The 17547-nt window shown below is 38.5% G+C and overlaps 1 protein-coding gene across 1 annotated transcript in view; it reads right to left on the reverse strand.

Moving 5' to 3' along the window:
• cdh13 (cadherin 13, H-cadherin (heart)) overlaps positions 1-17547 on the reverse strand; it is a 361634-nt gene that overhangs the window by 80873 nt on the left and 263214 nt on the right. Inside the window, exon 9 of the mRNA XM_034141757.1 lies at positions 97-237. Coding sequence (XP_033997648.1) covers positions 97-237 — 141 coding nt within the window. The remainder of the gene's footprint in view (positions 1-96; positions 238-17547) is intronic.

Raw genomic sequence — 17547 nt, forward strand, 5'->3', positions numbered from 1 at the left:
CCTGACCTCTGACCTGGCTAAACAAACTCAAACGAAACAAAAAGAGAATCCACAGCTCAAAAGAAAGACGGATATAAAAAGAACAATATTTCTTACCAGCGTATGTGTGAACTCAGGGGCATGGTCGTTCTTGTCAGTAATGGTGATGGTTGCCGTGGCGGTTCCTGTTAGTCCCACCTCACTTCCTGCCATGTCCTTGGCCACAATCTCTAACTCATATGTTGTGGTCGGCAGTGTCTGGAAAAGAAACACACAGTGATTCAGGGTTAAAAAAGGGAGAATGACCTAGATCTGAACGGAAGAAAAGTTATAATTTCTGCATCAGAAAGGAGGCACACACACATACACACATACACACACAATTATGTAGTGGTAATCTTCAGATAATCTATTTAAGAGTTGAATCATTAAAAATCATTACGAGATGAATGATTAGCCACGTGAGTGATTAAATTAATCCAACTTAAGCACAAGCTAACACTTATCGCCATGTTTTACATTACTGTAAGAGCCTTTGACAAAGCTTGAAAGCTCTTTTAATAGCCCACTAGAGGCTGGAATCAACCATCAAATTGACCGGATAAGGGCAAAAAAACATCATCATGCAAATATGCACCTTCATGCTCACATAGCAGTGTTAAAAGCTCCAGTAAACACTCTTGACATCTCTAGGGAAAAGGTCAGGAAACCACATTTAGAAATTCATACATATAATATAGTCTGGTTGAAAGAGAGAGAAAAAAGGTCCCTAAAGCTATGCAATACAGGATCAAAGTATAAGCATACATCGCACGATTTATTCTCATCCATTTTAAACATTCCCGTGTGGCTTAGGGCGGATTTTCACACACAGTTTCCACTATTCTTTGGGGCATTAAAGATCAAGACTTTCAGGCCTTGCATGAAAAGACAAACCATTTTTCTCTGCATTAAAATCATAGCGATCATTCAGGGACTAAGAGACTCTATTGCCTTTGAATCTTTACACCTATTTTCAGTCGTTTTTGTTGTTGAAAATGAAGGAAATAAGATTTAAAAAAAAACAAACTGAACCCATACGATCCAGGCTTACAACATAAATGAAGTATAATTATTCTACTTTCCTACACAAGCCAGGGAGAGTGATCTGCACTTGTTTACAACGTAGCTTTCCTGGAGCCCAAATTAGATATGTAATTCATTTACCGGCCTGCCAGCATTTGTAATCTATACAACAATTGGATAAATATTGCTCATACATACAGCGAGGGGGAAGGTATTTATAATGATCATAGCAGGGATAATCATGTGTTGCCATAATTCATGCCTAATAGAAATGTTGACTGTGGCGTATAAATAACAGGAGGTAGGGGCTGGTAAAACCAACATTTATTTATCCGCTGCAGTGTTGTCTCCCTACTGGGGGTGTTAACTGTCACATGCTTAATAAATTTCATCCATTTGTTTCACTGAAAATGCTGCTGGAGCTCTCTCGTGCGTTTGAGATTCACCTGAATGCATGTATACTCTTTTTATCAACTCATGATGCAAAAATCAGAGGAGTAATGGAATACACACAAAAAGGAAAGAAATGCAGGCTACCCCTTTTGAATCAAATGCAACAAGCCTGACATCATTAAAGCAACTTATTGCACATTGAATATAACAATAGGAATAGGAAAAAGGACAGGCTTTTCATCAGCCCCTTGTTTAACACACTAAAAAGCGTATAGGAGGCCATTTATGGGCCAACTGATGACCACTATGGCACTGTTCTAGCTGACAGCGTAATTACATTACACAAGCTCCTTGTTGGTGTTTTCTTAGCTAGATAAAGCTAGGTCATTTTAACAGCATATCACATGTTGATTTAAGCAATGGCAATAGTAGTAAAATAGTCCTAGGAATGTATATTTGGGATTTCATGGTTGTTTTTATGCTTCCATCCATGCCAGCTTCTGGTTTGCAATTGAACGTTTATAATTGTTCTAATATCCTGTTCAATTGCATTTATACTAGCATTCACTGCACAAGCTCGGACTCAAACCTACCGTGTGTTTACTTCATTTTCTCTGAGTCATCATGCCCCTGATATTCCTATTCGTGAAAAGTCCACCTGATTATTGTTGATGATATTATTTACTGACAAAGAGCTCTGAGCCAACATCCCCTCACGTTGATCCTCTGCATTGTAAGTGTCAAACTGAACAGAAGTGGCAGTTGTGTGTGTGTGTGTGTGTGTGTGTGTGTGTGTGTGTGTGTGTGTGTTCTACTTCTTCCCTATCATAGATAGTGCTCTAATCAATTTCATCTGAGGTAGGCAGGGGGAGATCAAACGATCAATGGGTAGACACCTTGAGGCTCCTTTTAATTATCCCATCACCTAGAAGTTTGACAAAGTGATTAACTATTCACTGAATATAGACATATTGAGGCCAGGACACTTAGGGTCAGAAACTCCCATTAGAAAACAGAAAAGAGCTGAACAGTGATTGCCAACTTTGTCAATTTCTCTGGAAGTCAATGTTCCCCTTATTGAAGTTTCAGAAAATACTGGTACAGTATTAAGCGTTTAGAAGTGAACTAAGCCAAAAAGCTATGATATTTACTAACAGTAAATATTTTAAGATTGAGGGAACTTCACAACCCATACAAATAGCCAATGGTGATCGCATCTGAAAACTATCGATACACTTTTAATTGAACTGTTGTTGATGATTTACTTGTCGCTTCAAAATGTTGTTGTAATATAAGAGTGTTGCCATATTTATCTGGTTATATTTAGGGAGCTAACCAATACACAGACATACCTTTACTGGCTGTTTGTGTGGTTTACATTTATTTTATTTTTTAAGGATTTTGGCAACCAGTGCCTTCATTTAGGTGACAATGTTGAAAAGGGGAGACAGAGGGGATGACACGAGCCAAACGGTGCCAGATCAGAATCAAACCCAGGTCCTCCGCATTGGGACCTAGCCCCAGTACATGGGTCGCCAGCTCTGACAACAGCGAGTTCCACCAATCAGAGATGTTACTGTTACACTTTAGGGTTGTGGATAGTGTTGTAAATAATGAGATAGCAACTACGCATTATTCTAAAAACAGGGTTAATATCAACAGACTTTGGGCTTCAAGAGGAGCATATAGCATTGTTCTATAATTAAAAAATGTGTGGTCTACCTTATTTGTGGTCACGTCATTATGGCTAAAATCCTTTATTCAGAAAATAAATGGGATTGTAACCCCTGAAAGCTCACTATTCATTTCATTTGAGTGGACCTTTATAAATGGAAATAGGGTGATGCCTGAACACATTTACATAATGTAGAACTCAGTATGCCAGGTAACAAGCTTGCATAAAACCTCTTCAACTAAAAACAGGAACCCATTTGAATGCTCTTAACTGTCTGTTTTTATTTACAAGCAACTTTGTATACGAAAGCAATGACCGGCTGAGAGGTTTGTGTAGCCTCCTGTCGTAAACTCCATGCATTCAAACAGCTGCTCCAGGGGAGATAGTGGAAAGGGTGAGACAATAAACAGGTGTTTCTGTCAATAATTTGTCCCACATAGTGTGTGACAGGGGTGTCCCTCACAACCAGCTCCTGCTCCATCAAACATTGTGCAGGCAGATGGCGCTCCATGGACCTGTGCACACATGAATACTCACACATGCTGACTGTAAAGCACACACACACACACACACACACACACACACACACACACACACACACACACACACACACACACACACACACACACACACACACACACACACACACACACACACACACACACACACACACACACCTGCACACACATTTGCCCTCCAGCTGGAGAGGAGAAGGGTTGTGGAATACCTGCAGTCTCACCAGTGTCTAAACACATTGAGTCTCCGCTGGCGACTGACAACGTCTTAATGAGTATTTCCTGAGTCTCAACTCAATTATCAACTCCCGGCAGTACATGGCCAAGAAAAGACGTTTAAATCTCCAGAGATACAGAGTTACAGCAATAGGGAATTTTCCCTCCAGGTGTCAGATAACTTTTACCGGCATAGTGCTGATTGAGACACTTCTCTCAGTTGGCCCATTCATTTTTAAGCTCCTTGTTAATTTGTCTGGAGCCACTTGATTCAACTTTTGGGAGCAGTTATAGAGGTATATTCAATGAAGAATTAGCCATTTCTCGTGTGTGCTCAAGGGTTGTTGCGATATAACTTTAATAATGACAACAGTGATATGTGAAAATATATGAAATATTGATATCCTATCAATAAAATATATATGATAATATTTTGTAGTAGGGATGCTCCAATCAGGGTTTTTGGGGCCGATATCCGATCGCCGATCACCGGAATCAGAATCGGCCGATACCGATTGCCGATCCGATCATAGGGTGGGTGGGGGCTATGGGGATCTTCCATTTAAAGTAATGTTTAAAACTCAGTTAATGGGGCTCATTTTTGTATTGCTTCAGTTTATCATCGTAACGGATCGAAAAGTTCAGATTAATTTTTCAATACATGATGCGCTTCCACAAACAACAAACAACATAATTATTACATTCAAATTAAGTACATTATTCAAGTTCACATTAACTTTGGATAATAACACGTGAGAAATGAGCGGAAGCGCTCTCTTTTCCTCTCCCCCTCTCTCTCTCTCCTGACAGCCGGTCCCTATCCGTCTCATGCAGCTTACTGATCCAGTAATGAGTGACCCGACAGTGAAGAATAAACCTATTTATAACTAGTTTAGCTAGTTCCAGAGGTAGATCAACTAGCTAAGTGTCTTAGGTCCCACTTGAAGTGTGTGTTTTGCTCCGCTCACCGGTCCGTCACAGCAGGCGGAGCTGCAGGATTTCTGCTTCACACAAGTTGCATACCATTATTTTATTGTCTTTTTCGGACACCTTAAGAAACTGCCAGACTGGTGAAGCCATTTTGGCGAGCTTGTTTTGCCGCGCACAGAGAAAAGTCTCATGTATTTTGCGTCATCTGATTGGCTCTCCTGATCGGCCTTTATAGAGAGCACCGATCACACTATTAAGAGTGAATATCGTCCGATACCGATCGGCGGCCGATCGATCGGAGCATCCCTATTTCGTAGATAATTCAGCACCATTAAAATAATGCTATTTCAGGTAATGTTGGGTAAGATAATCTCTCTCCATCTCCCTGCACTCATATTTTGAGTTGAGTTTTGGATTATTTGTTGATTATTGTAATTTTTTAAGTTTTATTTTACAAATACCACAATTAAATCCTTATTGGTAATGATATTGGCCATGCTAATAAAACACATCTGATTTCACAACAGCTTAGGCGTATCATGCTGGGTTATTCAAGCTCTGATGTTTTAAATAACATTGAAATACAATTACATGTAAATCAATTAAACACTGTTCTATTACTTTGTATGTTGGACTGATTCTTTTAAGTACTTTTACTTTTGGTACTTTAAGTATATTTTGAGGCTAATACATTTGTACTTTTACTTGAGTAACCTTTTGAATGCAGGCATTTTACTTGTAACAGTACGGTACTTCTACTTTTACTCTCGTACAAGTTCTGAGTACTTCTCCCACCTCTGCTAACATGCTCTGACGATGCTAGCTATCTTAGTTTAGCATATTAGCATATTAGCATGTCAACATTTTCAAATACTCGCTAAACATAAAATACCGCAGAGGCTGATGGGAATGGGTCATCAGTTTTAAAAGGTTATTTATCAAAGTATTGGACACATTACACTGGTAGATGAGGTATAATAAACTAAAGGAAACATTAATGTCTGAATTTAATATTAGGGCAATCAATCTGAACATTGTTGAGACATTGTACTTTAAATTACAAATGTAAATGAAAACGGAAATGAAACAGAATCGCTCAATTATTTCAAAAGGGACCAAAAATGACTTTAATACTTGAAAAGCATTTGATTTAAAAGTAGAACAAATGTTTTAATCAGGACCCTAGCATTTCTGAAAAAAAGGTGTTTTTCCTATCTCAATAATGATACAACCTTAAAACCTAGCCCTACAGCAGAAACTTAAATATGTGTGTATGAGTCTGCGCCGATAAATCTTATCCTGATGAGTCCCCCACTAAAGGCAGCACAACTTTGGTCAAGTAAAAGCAAGTTTGCTTCATTCAAGACAAATGTGGTCTTTGGTGAACTCTATCAGAGTAACTAATATGAGTGTAATCGTGACATAAATCACCATATCCTCTTGAAGAATAGCACTTCTTTCTTTCCAATGTGTTGTATAATTTTCTTTGTGAAACATAACCAGGGAGCCACAAATGGTTTTATTGAGAGATTGTGTTTGCGAACTGAACAAAGAGCTAATGAAGGCAAGCATACCAAATAATATGACAGGCCTTGTTTAAAAGACATCTGATCGGAGAATGACATTTCAGTTCGCTGCATTCTGCTTTGAAAGGATTTCTTCAAAGCCCCTAGAGTAAGGGCTGATCCCCGGCACAAAGCACAGAGAAAGAGAGGATGAGAGTAGGAGAGGAACGGAGAGGGATAAGTGAGGAAAGGAAGAGGACAGCATGAGAGAGAAAGAAGGTGGCCTGACATCTGAGACACCACATTAACTCTCTGAATAGGTGTGATATTATAATCAAATCGGCACTGGGTTCTTTGTTCTCCTCTGGCCCTTCACTAGTGCTCCCTCTCCACACCAAACCGTTGGCTGTTCTTCAAGACTCTTTTCAAATGCTTAGAGAAATGATGACAGAAGTAAAAAGGCTTTGAAAAAACAAAATCTCAAATGGAGTTTTATGAAAACCCTCTAGCGACAGTATTTCTACAAGAGCAACTTTATTCTTCTCACCTTTAAGCCTTTGTCTGTTCATTTATTCAAACCTGCAGTATCTTCCTTTATTCTTCTTTTGAGAAGCGTTTTTTCAGCATAATGCCTATATTTTCTTTTATCCTTGGCATTGAAAAGGCAGCTTCGTGACTATCAAAGTGTGTTTATATACCTCTAAAAATGTCTGTTCGTTCTCGAATTAAGTTTTACTATTCTAATTCCATTCTTGGTAGGTTTTTTGTAGGACATCAAAACAAATACATAAAAATGATGTGTCTTTTACGATCCAAAGCTAACTTTGCCCTGATGAGTCGGGATTGTTTTGCCTCGTGTTTCCATTCATTAATGTCAAAGAATATTTATGTTGACCTATACATCACTGTGATGTGTGGAATCACTACAATTTATAAAGGTTTTGTACTGGAAGCTGTCATGTTCTCTATCAGAATCTGGAAATAAGATAGGTGAACTTTGGGATTTTAGCTTTTGCAGACCATTTACATGCAACGGAACCAAGAAAACATACACACTACAGAAAAGGGAAAACCCTAAAGAGCATAATAGGCCCCTTTAAAAGGTTATTATACACTTCAAATACATAGTTACGAGTACTGTGGTCTATTTCTGGTAATGGAACAATCAAATAATATACATTGGACCTTTAATATCCCTTATTATCAGATTTTCTGAATGTTTTAGTGCTGAACTCATTAGTTAATAACATGCTGTCAGCAGCAGGTTACACTGCTCGGCTCAATGGGGTTTCAGTCAGATAAAGTCAAATATGCAGATCACAGATCAACTGGAGTGAAATCAGTTTACAGTAACAACGTTTAACCTCGGATCACATGGTGTGCTTGTTTTAATTACCCTTATGGGCTCCATGCTGGTGCATAGCAGGAGTGTGTAAATGTGTGTGTTGCTGCTGGCATGACCTGAGCTTTACTCATTCAGGTATTCAATTCAGAATGTTTCAGTGTGTTTGTGTGTGTTGTAGACAATTTTCAAAAGTCAGAGACACTTTTGGTGTAAATTGCAGAATCTCATGTTTCCTTTAGTAGTGCATTTTATTAGGTATGTCACAAGAACCAGCCTGTCCTCCTACGAAAAACGACCAAATAGGTTGATTGTTCAGCAGCTTATTACGACCCATAGTCACGTTTTATAGTGTAGCACTGATGTTTTTAGTGGATGAGTACTGCAGATATAGCTTTAAAATCCTTTGACAGTGAGGGGAATACGGTTTTATTATGGAAACTTCGAGACCGGAAATACTGTTTTCACCCCGTGAGGGTTGACGCTAAATTTACATGGACGCTGCCGTTACACGTTCTCCTGGCGAGACCTCAAATCATCTTCGTAATATCTATCAAACTATAGATCCTACACATCCACTGGACGTGGATTCTGAAAGTACAATATACACTTCTCGCTAGAAATCTAATCAAAAAGCATTTTAATGGCCAAACTATCCTACATTTTAGGATTTTCCAGAGAGGGTTATTTGTGAATATACGACCCTCCGTAACGTTTGCATTCAACCGGAGCACTAGAGGTCAGAAACTTAAAAACGTGATTATAGGTCGTAATAAGCGCTTGAACAATCTATTTATTTGGTCGTATGAGTTGGATGACTTGTTGCAAGAACTGATACTTCGGAACCCAGTCAATGCCAACATTCTGAAAACGTGGCGGTACCCTTGGGGAAAACAGGTCAAATGTAAGTATTAATGGTATGAGCTCTAAAATGTTGGTATCTCGACATCCCTAATATGTATTGTTTAGCATATGGATTAATGCACTTGTTCTTTTACTAATAATTATAATCCCTCTCAAAAATGTAGCTCCAGTTCACTTCACAGGTCCCTGGCAGCCTCCTGTACTCCACCTTTATAGACATATGATTAATCACTTTGACAAAAGTTAATTACAGTAGGATGGCAGCCACGTGAGGCCCTTATCTGGGCCACTGAGTGATCTGTTTCCTTTCATCAGTCTCTCCAGCATGGTTCACCCAGAGGAGAGTGGAAGCGATATACAGGGGTTATACTGGGAGGGTTACACATAGACACCTTTTTATGGTGTGTCCCCCCTCCTCTCTTCTTACTTCTGTATAACTCAGAACAGGAATATGGATAGCTGCTACATTGTGATGAATCAAAACGCCTAATCTAATATGCAGAAATAAGGTTTTTAATGATTCAACAATTTAGCAGATTCTTACAGTTATTTTATTATGGCACCAAACCTTCAAACTGAACTCAGATACATTTGACATGGAAATGTAATGATAGGACATTAATTATTTTTAAGTTTCACCTGTGCAGAACAGAAGGAGCATGATGTAAAAGGTTCTCGCCTGTGAAATGCTCGAAGGTCCCTGTCTACACATGACATAAAAAAATAATTGTCTGTATATATATAGTCGACTATATTGTTTTGATTTATTTATGATTTCACTTTTTTAATGTTTTGCTTTGAATTATTTTTGCAACTTGCTTGCAAGGAACCTTAGGGTTTATCTCTTTGATAAAAAAAGGGTTTGTTATAAGTAAATTGTTATATTTCTTTATATCCCCTGCACTGGGATTACTTGTCATCTCTCGGGTAACATGTATGTTATATTGACTTCAGACTCCATCATTTGTATCTAGCCGCATTGCATACTAATGAGAGAACAGTTAATCAGCCATAAGAAAAAGCCTGGCCGATCCTGTCTTGATGCTGAACTGAAGATTGAAGTGTTACTGCTTGATTCTGTTTTTTTATGGTACTACAAAAAGCATTTTTCACAATTGGTCCAGCAGCAGCAGAGATATGCCATCTCCCCCTGAGGACATCACCGTGACAAAAAGACGGATACATGAGAGAGGAATGGTCAAGCTTTCCCCTCCCTCAGGTCCTTCCTTGGAGATTGTGGACTATCACTGTCACAATGGGGCGATAATAACTGACAAATCCTACAACATCTTTCTTGCTCATAATATATAAAACTGTCCGTACAGCAGCGTGAGCAGCATGTTAGAGAACAGCAGCACACAGGATGCAAGAGAACTGAGAGAAAGTCACCTGTGTTGTAACATTGCTCAGAGCCAAACACACAATCACTGTAGTTAGTGAATGAAAGAAAATGTACTTAAGGTTATTTGAAAGCCTTTTTATGGTCTCAGAACCCATCAGCTGTTGTTCTGATGATGATACAGAATCAGAATCAAAACCAGAAATATTTTATTTATCCTCGGAGATGTTAGGTTTTGTGACATTTAAAAAAATAAATATATATATATATATATATATATATATATATATTTATATATATATATTTATACAAACATAAGTAAGTATAATGTGCAATACAAAGATTAAAACCGATAATAAATCATAAACACATAAGAATTACAGTAACAATGTCAAATTAATATAATACATATTATATAAACATTAGGAGTCAAATGCCAACATATTGACTCTGAGATTAAAGGTAGGGTATGTCATTTTGGAGAAACCAGCTCGAGTGCGCTAGAATTTGAAAATACACAGCCGGAAAAAATCTGCCACTTCCTTACAGAGCCCCTCCTCCAACACACACGAACGCGCACATGACCAATCAGGGCACGAGATAAGTTTGTGCACAGATGGAAGGCTGACAGGCAGGTAGGCCATCCAGTTATTTTAGCCGGGCCGGCTCAGATGATTGGTCGTGCTTTTTACAGTATTACGGCTTCCACAGATGACATTTTTTATGGATTTTTTGTCAAAGCACTTAAAATATTCATTGCTATCGGGATGTTAAGAGCATTCCATGGAATATAACAAAAAGTGTATCTCGAGCCGGTTTCTCAAACTTACCTACCCCACCTTTAAGCCACTGGGAGCCTTGGCAAATATTTCTGGACTAAGACTTCCTTTTCCGTCCTCCGGTCATCGTTTACAGGCCCAGAAGCAATTTGCATAATGGAGTTGGGAGTTGAGGGACGATGTCTAGGACCGGATTGTTTAACAGCCATTTCCCACTTGCATTTGGGCCAAAGCGTTTTGCCTCGTTTGCTCTCCACACAGACTGTTTACCTGCATTCAACCAAGACCCCTCCAATGTAATTGGTCAAAACAACTCTGGCTACAAACGGAACCAGCAGGCTTCCCTTTCCTAAATCTTGTCCCATTGCAGACAGATCCTGCATTCATATGCAGATATCTGTTTATAGAGATTAGCATTTGTGTTGAACCCTCCAGCCACAGATTAGAAACAGCATCAGTGTGCACACAGATTTCCATAACAGAGGAATGTATAAACAGTGTATAAGACCCAAAGCAGATGCAGTAGCATTAATATTACCTGGAGAACACAGAGGGATCTTACAAATACCAAATCAATGATTGGATACAATGCTTTGAGTGTATTCTAAGACTCTCTTAAGGCTACTAATAGAATATCTTTATATTATCATAACAGCTTTCAGTTTTACTGACTATTGCTGCCTTTATACCAAGAGACTACTGTTTGGGTGCACTCTTAATTCATTTAAATGGCTGGATCAAGGTTGATATTTGAAATACATGTATAATGCATTTAGGTATAACATACAGTATGTCCTTGTGGGAGTGCAACTTGAAACACCAGTTGATCGGATTGCAAACACTTTTAATATGAATATGTGAGCCAGGCAACAATGACCCTGTCTGAATTAGAATTGTGTGTTATGCCATCATTTTACATTCTTTATGGGTTATTTTTTTCTCCAAAGAACATCTGGTTTAGTAAAAAAGCTAAAATCTTGTCTAAATATGCGATTATAAATTAGTCGTAGATACAAACTGTATTCTTCCAAGTGGCCACCAGGAGTCTATTCTCTGTTTGACAAAATAATTCAGATTTTATAAAGGTCTATACAAAATAACCCTAGTCCTCACTTGATGTAATACCTCAGTTAACATTTTCCTGGTGCCTTTATTGTACTTCATGTTCAACATTTGATTCTGTTATACCTGCATCTGCTGTATATCAGTCTTGCGTACAAATGTGTAAGTTCAGTGTTTAGCAACGAGTTAAAACTTTAGAGAGAGGCTTGTTGAGCGGGAGACTTCTGATATCACCTCAATCATCTACAGTCACTTAAAAGTACTGCACTAATATATCTTGTGCATAAAAAGCTACTGAATGGAAGATTAAATATGTAAATGGGCCAAAATCCAATATTACTAAAACATAACTTCATGGATGTGACAGAAGTGCAATTTCTAATATTCGTTCAGGAAGAGACCCAAAGGCTTGAAGACACAAGTTAATCATCTTTAATGCCTTTCAAATGGTGCTGAGCAGTGCTGTACCAAAAGCTACAAATCCTCCTAAGCGTTATTTCCTGTAGATTTGAAAGAGATGTATCTGATTGAGGCACTGTCCAGTAATCAATGAAGTGACACAAACCAACGGGTTTGAAGATTGTTGCCAGATACTGTATCTCATGTTGATTGCAACATTTTGGGTGAGCCAGCAGTAATATCACTGCGGCACACTACGACATAAAACAACATGGTATCATTTGGCACAAATAGAAAACCCATTGATTTAAAAGTATTTACTTGGCTCATGTTGTCCTCTTGCTCTAATGGAAACAGCCGGTCCTTTCCAGTTGACGTTATGTTCCCTGCTGTATGTTTGCAGCACACATGTAAACCACACAGCCTTGATTCTTAAGAAGAAGCAGCTTTTCTCCCTAGGCCATCTCTTTTCATAAAACACAGCTTTTGAAAAGATCATTAGGGCCAGGGGACTACATCTATAGAAATGAGATACACCTGCTGTAGACCATCAGTGTCAGCCTGTTCTTGTTTCCTCCACAGATTTAATAGATGCTTTTTTGTTTCTGCACTTTAGCTTTGCTTTTCAGCTACAGTCTGACATCTAATATTGCTGTATTTGGAGTGTCTTTCACAAACTACACAACCATATGTTATCCATTGTCTTGCTCTTTGGAGATATTAGAGCAGGCAGCCAATGTTTGTCTTCATAACATCAGTTTTCCTCAAGTCTAAACAGTGAAGCCCACTTTTCAAAATGACCTCCTAGAGCACACGTGGGTGGGAGGCTTGAAAGCACTCTTAGCTTGTAGTTTGAAAATAACACCTCAGGTAATATTGCACCAATTGGCTCAGATTCCTCACTCCACACTCACATGATGAATTGAGATGTTTTTTTCATGCCCTATTCTTTGCCGTGTAATTAGTAGATTAAAGTGTTACATTGGTAAAGTGCAGCTTTAATATGTAGGGCCAATGGAAATAAATGATTAGAAGTGGATGCAGTGCCGAGGAACAATCAGAACGTTTTCATGGTGTCAATTCTACTGAGAAGTTTCATTCATTACATCTACATGTTTATGTTCTCATCTGCCAGTTAGCAGTAGTGGTAAGAAAACATTGTGGAATTGAAAATAGATTTTAATTTAAAAGGTGTTTTTTTTTAATGATACACAGTGCGTGTGCTGCAAATATGCAAATAGGCTTATTTTTTGTGAGTTGTTTTATCTTTCAGAGCTCAATAGAAGAAAAAATAAATGTTAAGTTTGTCATTTATAAATAACCTTTGCAATTACAACAAACCAACTGGTGATGTTTAGTTTGATATGGTTTCAGGTGCTTTTGAATTAAAGATTCACAAAGCTGTTGAAGTTTTAGGGAAATTCACATCTTTGTTGTGGGCATAAATCCAAGGCTAGTTTGCAGTGTTTCCCTCCAGTCGATTATGCTGCAGCTCTTCTTGATAGCATATGGCAGAGGTGGGACCAAGTCATTGTTTTGCAAGTCCGAGTCAAGTCTCAAGTCTTTGCGCTCAAGTCCGAGTCAAGTCTCAAGTCTTTGTGCTCAAGTCCAAGTCAAGTCTCAAGTCAGGATGGGAAAGTTCAAGTCAAGTCCAAGTCCTAAACTTTGACAAAACGAGTCTTAAACAAGTCCTTATGTGCTTTTCAACAAAATGACATCGATCAACAGAATAATACTTAATAATCAAACTGCTCTTTATTAGTCACATTAATACTGTAATAATCTATTTTCTCTCTGCTGGTAAAGTAACGTGTTTGTCTTCTATTGTAAGAGGGATCAGTAAGGTAATGCTACCGTGACGGTTTGATTCAGAAGGAGTTTAATGGATAAGATCCCTGATGTTGAGGTGACCAGAATGTTTATTTCCACTGTGTACAGCATGTTATAAGGGACCCACAATCTATCTTTATGCAAGGGATAATGTGCAGCGAGGCGTCTCTATGGGGAAAAGAACACCTGCATCTAGATCCCTCTGCAGGTGGTACTTTCACTATATTTTGATGCTAATACTTTTGTACTTTTACTTGAGTAACATTTTGAATGCAGGACTTTTTATTGTAACCGAGTATTCCTACACTCTGGTACTGTTACTCAAGTACAAGATCTGAACTTCTCCCACCTCTGACAATAAATCCTGAGTGGTTACCAAAAAAAAACCCTGCTCTGAAGGTTATTTTCATTTTACAAATCCTGCACTCAGCTTTGCTTTCTCCAAAATCATTGAAATGCACCCAGATGCTGCTTATTTTTTCGGTTTTCGCTAATTTCTTGACTTTTTCCGACGCGCTTAATAATAATAATAATAAATTCTATTTATATAGCGCTTTTCTAAGACCCAAAGACGCTTTACATTTGGGGAAGGGTAGACAGACAAGGACAGGCAACAAAACAACAACAAAACATGCTTGCATTTAAATCTGTCTCCCCGTCGCTCTGTGTATCTGGCCTGTACCAATACACCTGCTGTCTTTGGAGCGTCTGCCCCCCACCCTTCTTTCACATAATGGTATGATCCTAGTGTGTCCTCACATATGATTGGCCGCATGGTGGCCCAGCTAAATAAAGACCCGCCCCTGCCTGCAAGGATTCTCAGCAAGAGTTGCAGCGGCTGGAGATTCTGCTTTCCCCGACGGGAGTCTGCTCTTCAAGCGGCATCTCGCGATCGGCGTGTTGGAGACCCCTGAATTAAATGATCAAGTCACCTCAAGTCAGAAGGCTCAAGTACAAGTCAAGTCCCGAGTCATTGGTGTTCAAGTCCAAGTCGAGTCGCAAGTGTTTTGTGATTTTGTCAAGTCGAGTCCAAAGTCATCAAATTGGTGACTCGAGTCTGAATCGAGTCCAAGTCATGTGACTCGAGTCCACACCTCTGGCATATGGCTACAACAAACACAATAAAAAAAAAAGACATTAATGAGCTATTGTGTCAGTACTACATGTACAACAGAAGATCCAAGCACACAGTACTTTGTAGGTATAGAACTTGATAAGTACAAGTGTCAGTCTACCGTGATTCCAGATCTTCTCAACAAAGAACAAATGAATAGTTTAAATGATTCAGCTGGAGAGAAACTCTACAAAACAGGGAGCAATTCAACATGCATTCAAGTGAAACAAGTCCCAATTTCCCCCACGGGTGATGTTCAAAGGACTGTCAAGTGATCTATCTAGTTCTATATTTCTCTCTTTCTTAGCCTTTCTTCCATCCTCTGATTTAATCTATGTCTCTGTGCACTGTCTTCCAACCTAAGCTTTGGTGATTACATTTGGTTGGGTTTTCATTTTTTTTAAATTGTTGGTCAGATGAAGTCCTTTCTTTCTTCCTTGTCTTTTTCTGTCATTCTAAATATATGTGAGATTGGATTTCCTTAAGCCTTTAGAACAGGCTGAATTTTCTTAAGGCATTTACCGGTTGCCCAAAAGATTATGACCCAAGCTGATTCAGCTTTAAAACTACCATCACTTCTTGTAGAGTTTGTAACTAAATACTGGCTGCCAACATCGAGGCCATTTGAAAGGGTCTTTGTTATGCTGTGGGGATGATATGTGCTGACTGAGATGGTACAGTACAGCCGCCTGCTGAAAGTATCCATCACCTCCGAACCAATTTCCCCCAAAAATGCCAACTCTGGAAAGGCTGACATATTAATCACCCATACAGGGCACATCTCTGGGCAAGGTTAAATCTGATCTCATTAGTACCCTGCAACATACAGTAAATAGACCGCGATGGACTGGCAACCTGACGGGGTGTTTTCCTGCCTAAGGCCAAATGTATGCTGGGATGGTCTCCAGTCCCTCAGCATCCTGACAAGGACAAAGCGGGTATAGAGAATAGATGGATCGTTTCAAGAATGTAATCGACATGAGAAATCCTGCAGAACAGTATGGCATACAGCCATGTTGAATTTGTTATGCATACAACACAACTTGTGTTGAATTAAATTGGAAGTTTGCCCGATTTTGTACACATATGGATGTAATGAATAGCTACAATCTGTATCAGTCTATATCCAAAAAATAGCCATTACAATATATGAAGTTGGATTCATACCAAAATGAACAGGGCCTGTACCCTGAGTTGTATTAAATTGTCTACTGCTTTATTTTACATGTGAATCTTTTTTGCCATTTTTATATTTTTGACTGCAAACTAAATACGGAAAATAAAACACTGTTTCAACCTGTACCCAAATAAACTAAATAATAAACCATGATTCAAATAGAACAGAAGTTCTAACATGTTGGAAAATACGAATTATAATTTTATTTTTTACTGCAGTTTCGAGAAGTTTGCTTGTCTTTTTCATCTGTAGCCTTGCAAAAGTCCAGGTTTCAATATGGATCGATGTCTTTGCAACATCAGTCAAGCTTTGCCTGGACTTCACAACAAATATGGTGAAAACTGATAAGAAGTGCCTTGCTGAATTAAAGCTATATCCACCCCTCTGTGTTTACTGTATTTACGGGATCCACTGACTGCTGTGAAGTATGGAGAATGTCTGTGTTATTCGATATGTATATATATTCACATACCTACAATTCTATAGAAGTGTATGCGAAAATGACCTCACACGGAATTAATTAACTCAGAAAAGTCTTTTTTTGTGGAGAAGTCTTGACGTATACAGATTGACATTTATTTAGTTAATTATGTTCTCATTTACAGTAAAATAGATGACATGATTTAGGGTGTAACTACCTTGTGATAGACAGTGGTGTTGTCTGTTATGGGTGGTTTATATGGTTTTATCTAAGAACTTGATTAACAGCTGGTTATCAGTTTATAAAAGTTAATTGTAACATTTTGATTGCCTGCAAATGTCTTAAGGGTTGAGTTCTAAAAATAAATTCCTTCTTGTTTCAATTCTGGTTACAAAAAACCAAAGACAGTGAAGGCAAATTGATAAACCTGTGGCTTCAAAACTGTCATCCATGAACAAACATCTCAAGTACAGTTGTTATTGACTGTAAAGGGAATCACAAGTATGTCTAAAACCGACGCCTTGGTTAAACATTCCATACACCATATCACTTTCAATCGCCTTTGGTGATGACAACCGACAGGATGTGTGTGTGTGTGTGTGTGTGTGTGTGTGTGTGTGTGTGTGTGTGTGTATGTGTGTGTGTGTGACAAAAGTGACAACACAAATAAAGATCCAACCTTGTCCTTTTTTCTCTTGTAAATCATCTACAGTTTTTGTGCCTACACGGTTTTGTCATTTTCCTCTTTTCTGACAGGAGTGGAAATCTCATCTGCTGAAGGCCATCTGCTTCAATATTTGATGAGTTGTGTTCTCTAACACATTGTGGAGAATTACATCTGAGCAGTTGTTTATCGTCCAGCTGTTTTAATTGAGTTGCTCTCGTCAATGAGGCCTTTATTCTCTGTGCGGCAGCTGATAAGATGTGCTTTGTTTATTTCAT

The sequence above is a fragment of the Trematomus bernacchii genome, unplaced genomic scaffold (assembly GCF_902827165.1).
Source record: "Trematomus bernacchii unplaced genomic scaffold, fTreBer1.1, whole genome shotgun sequence".
NCBI lineage: Eukaryota > Metazoa > Chordata > Actinopteri > Perciformes > Nototheniidae > Trematomus > Trematomus bernacchii.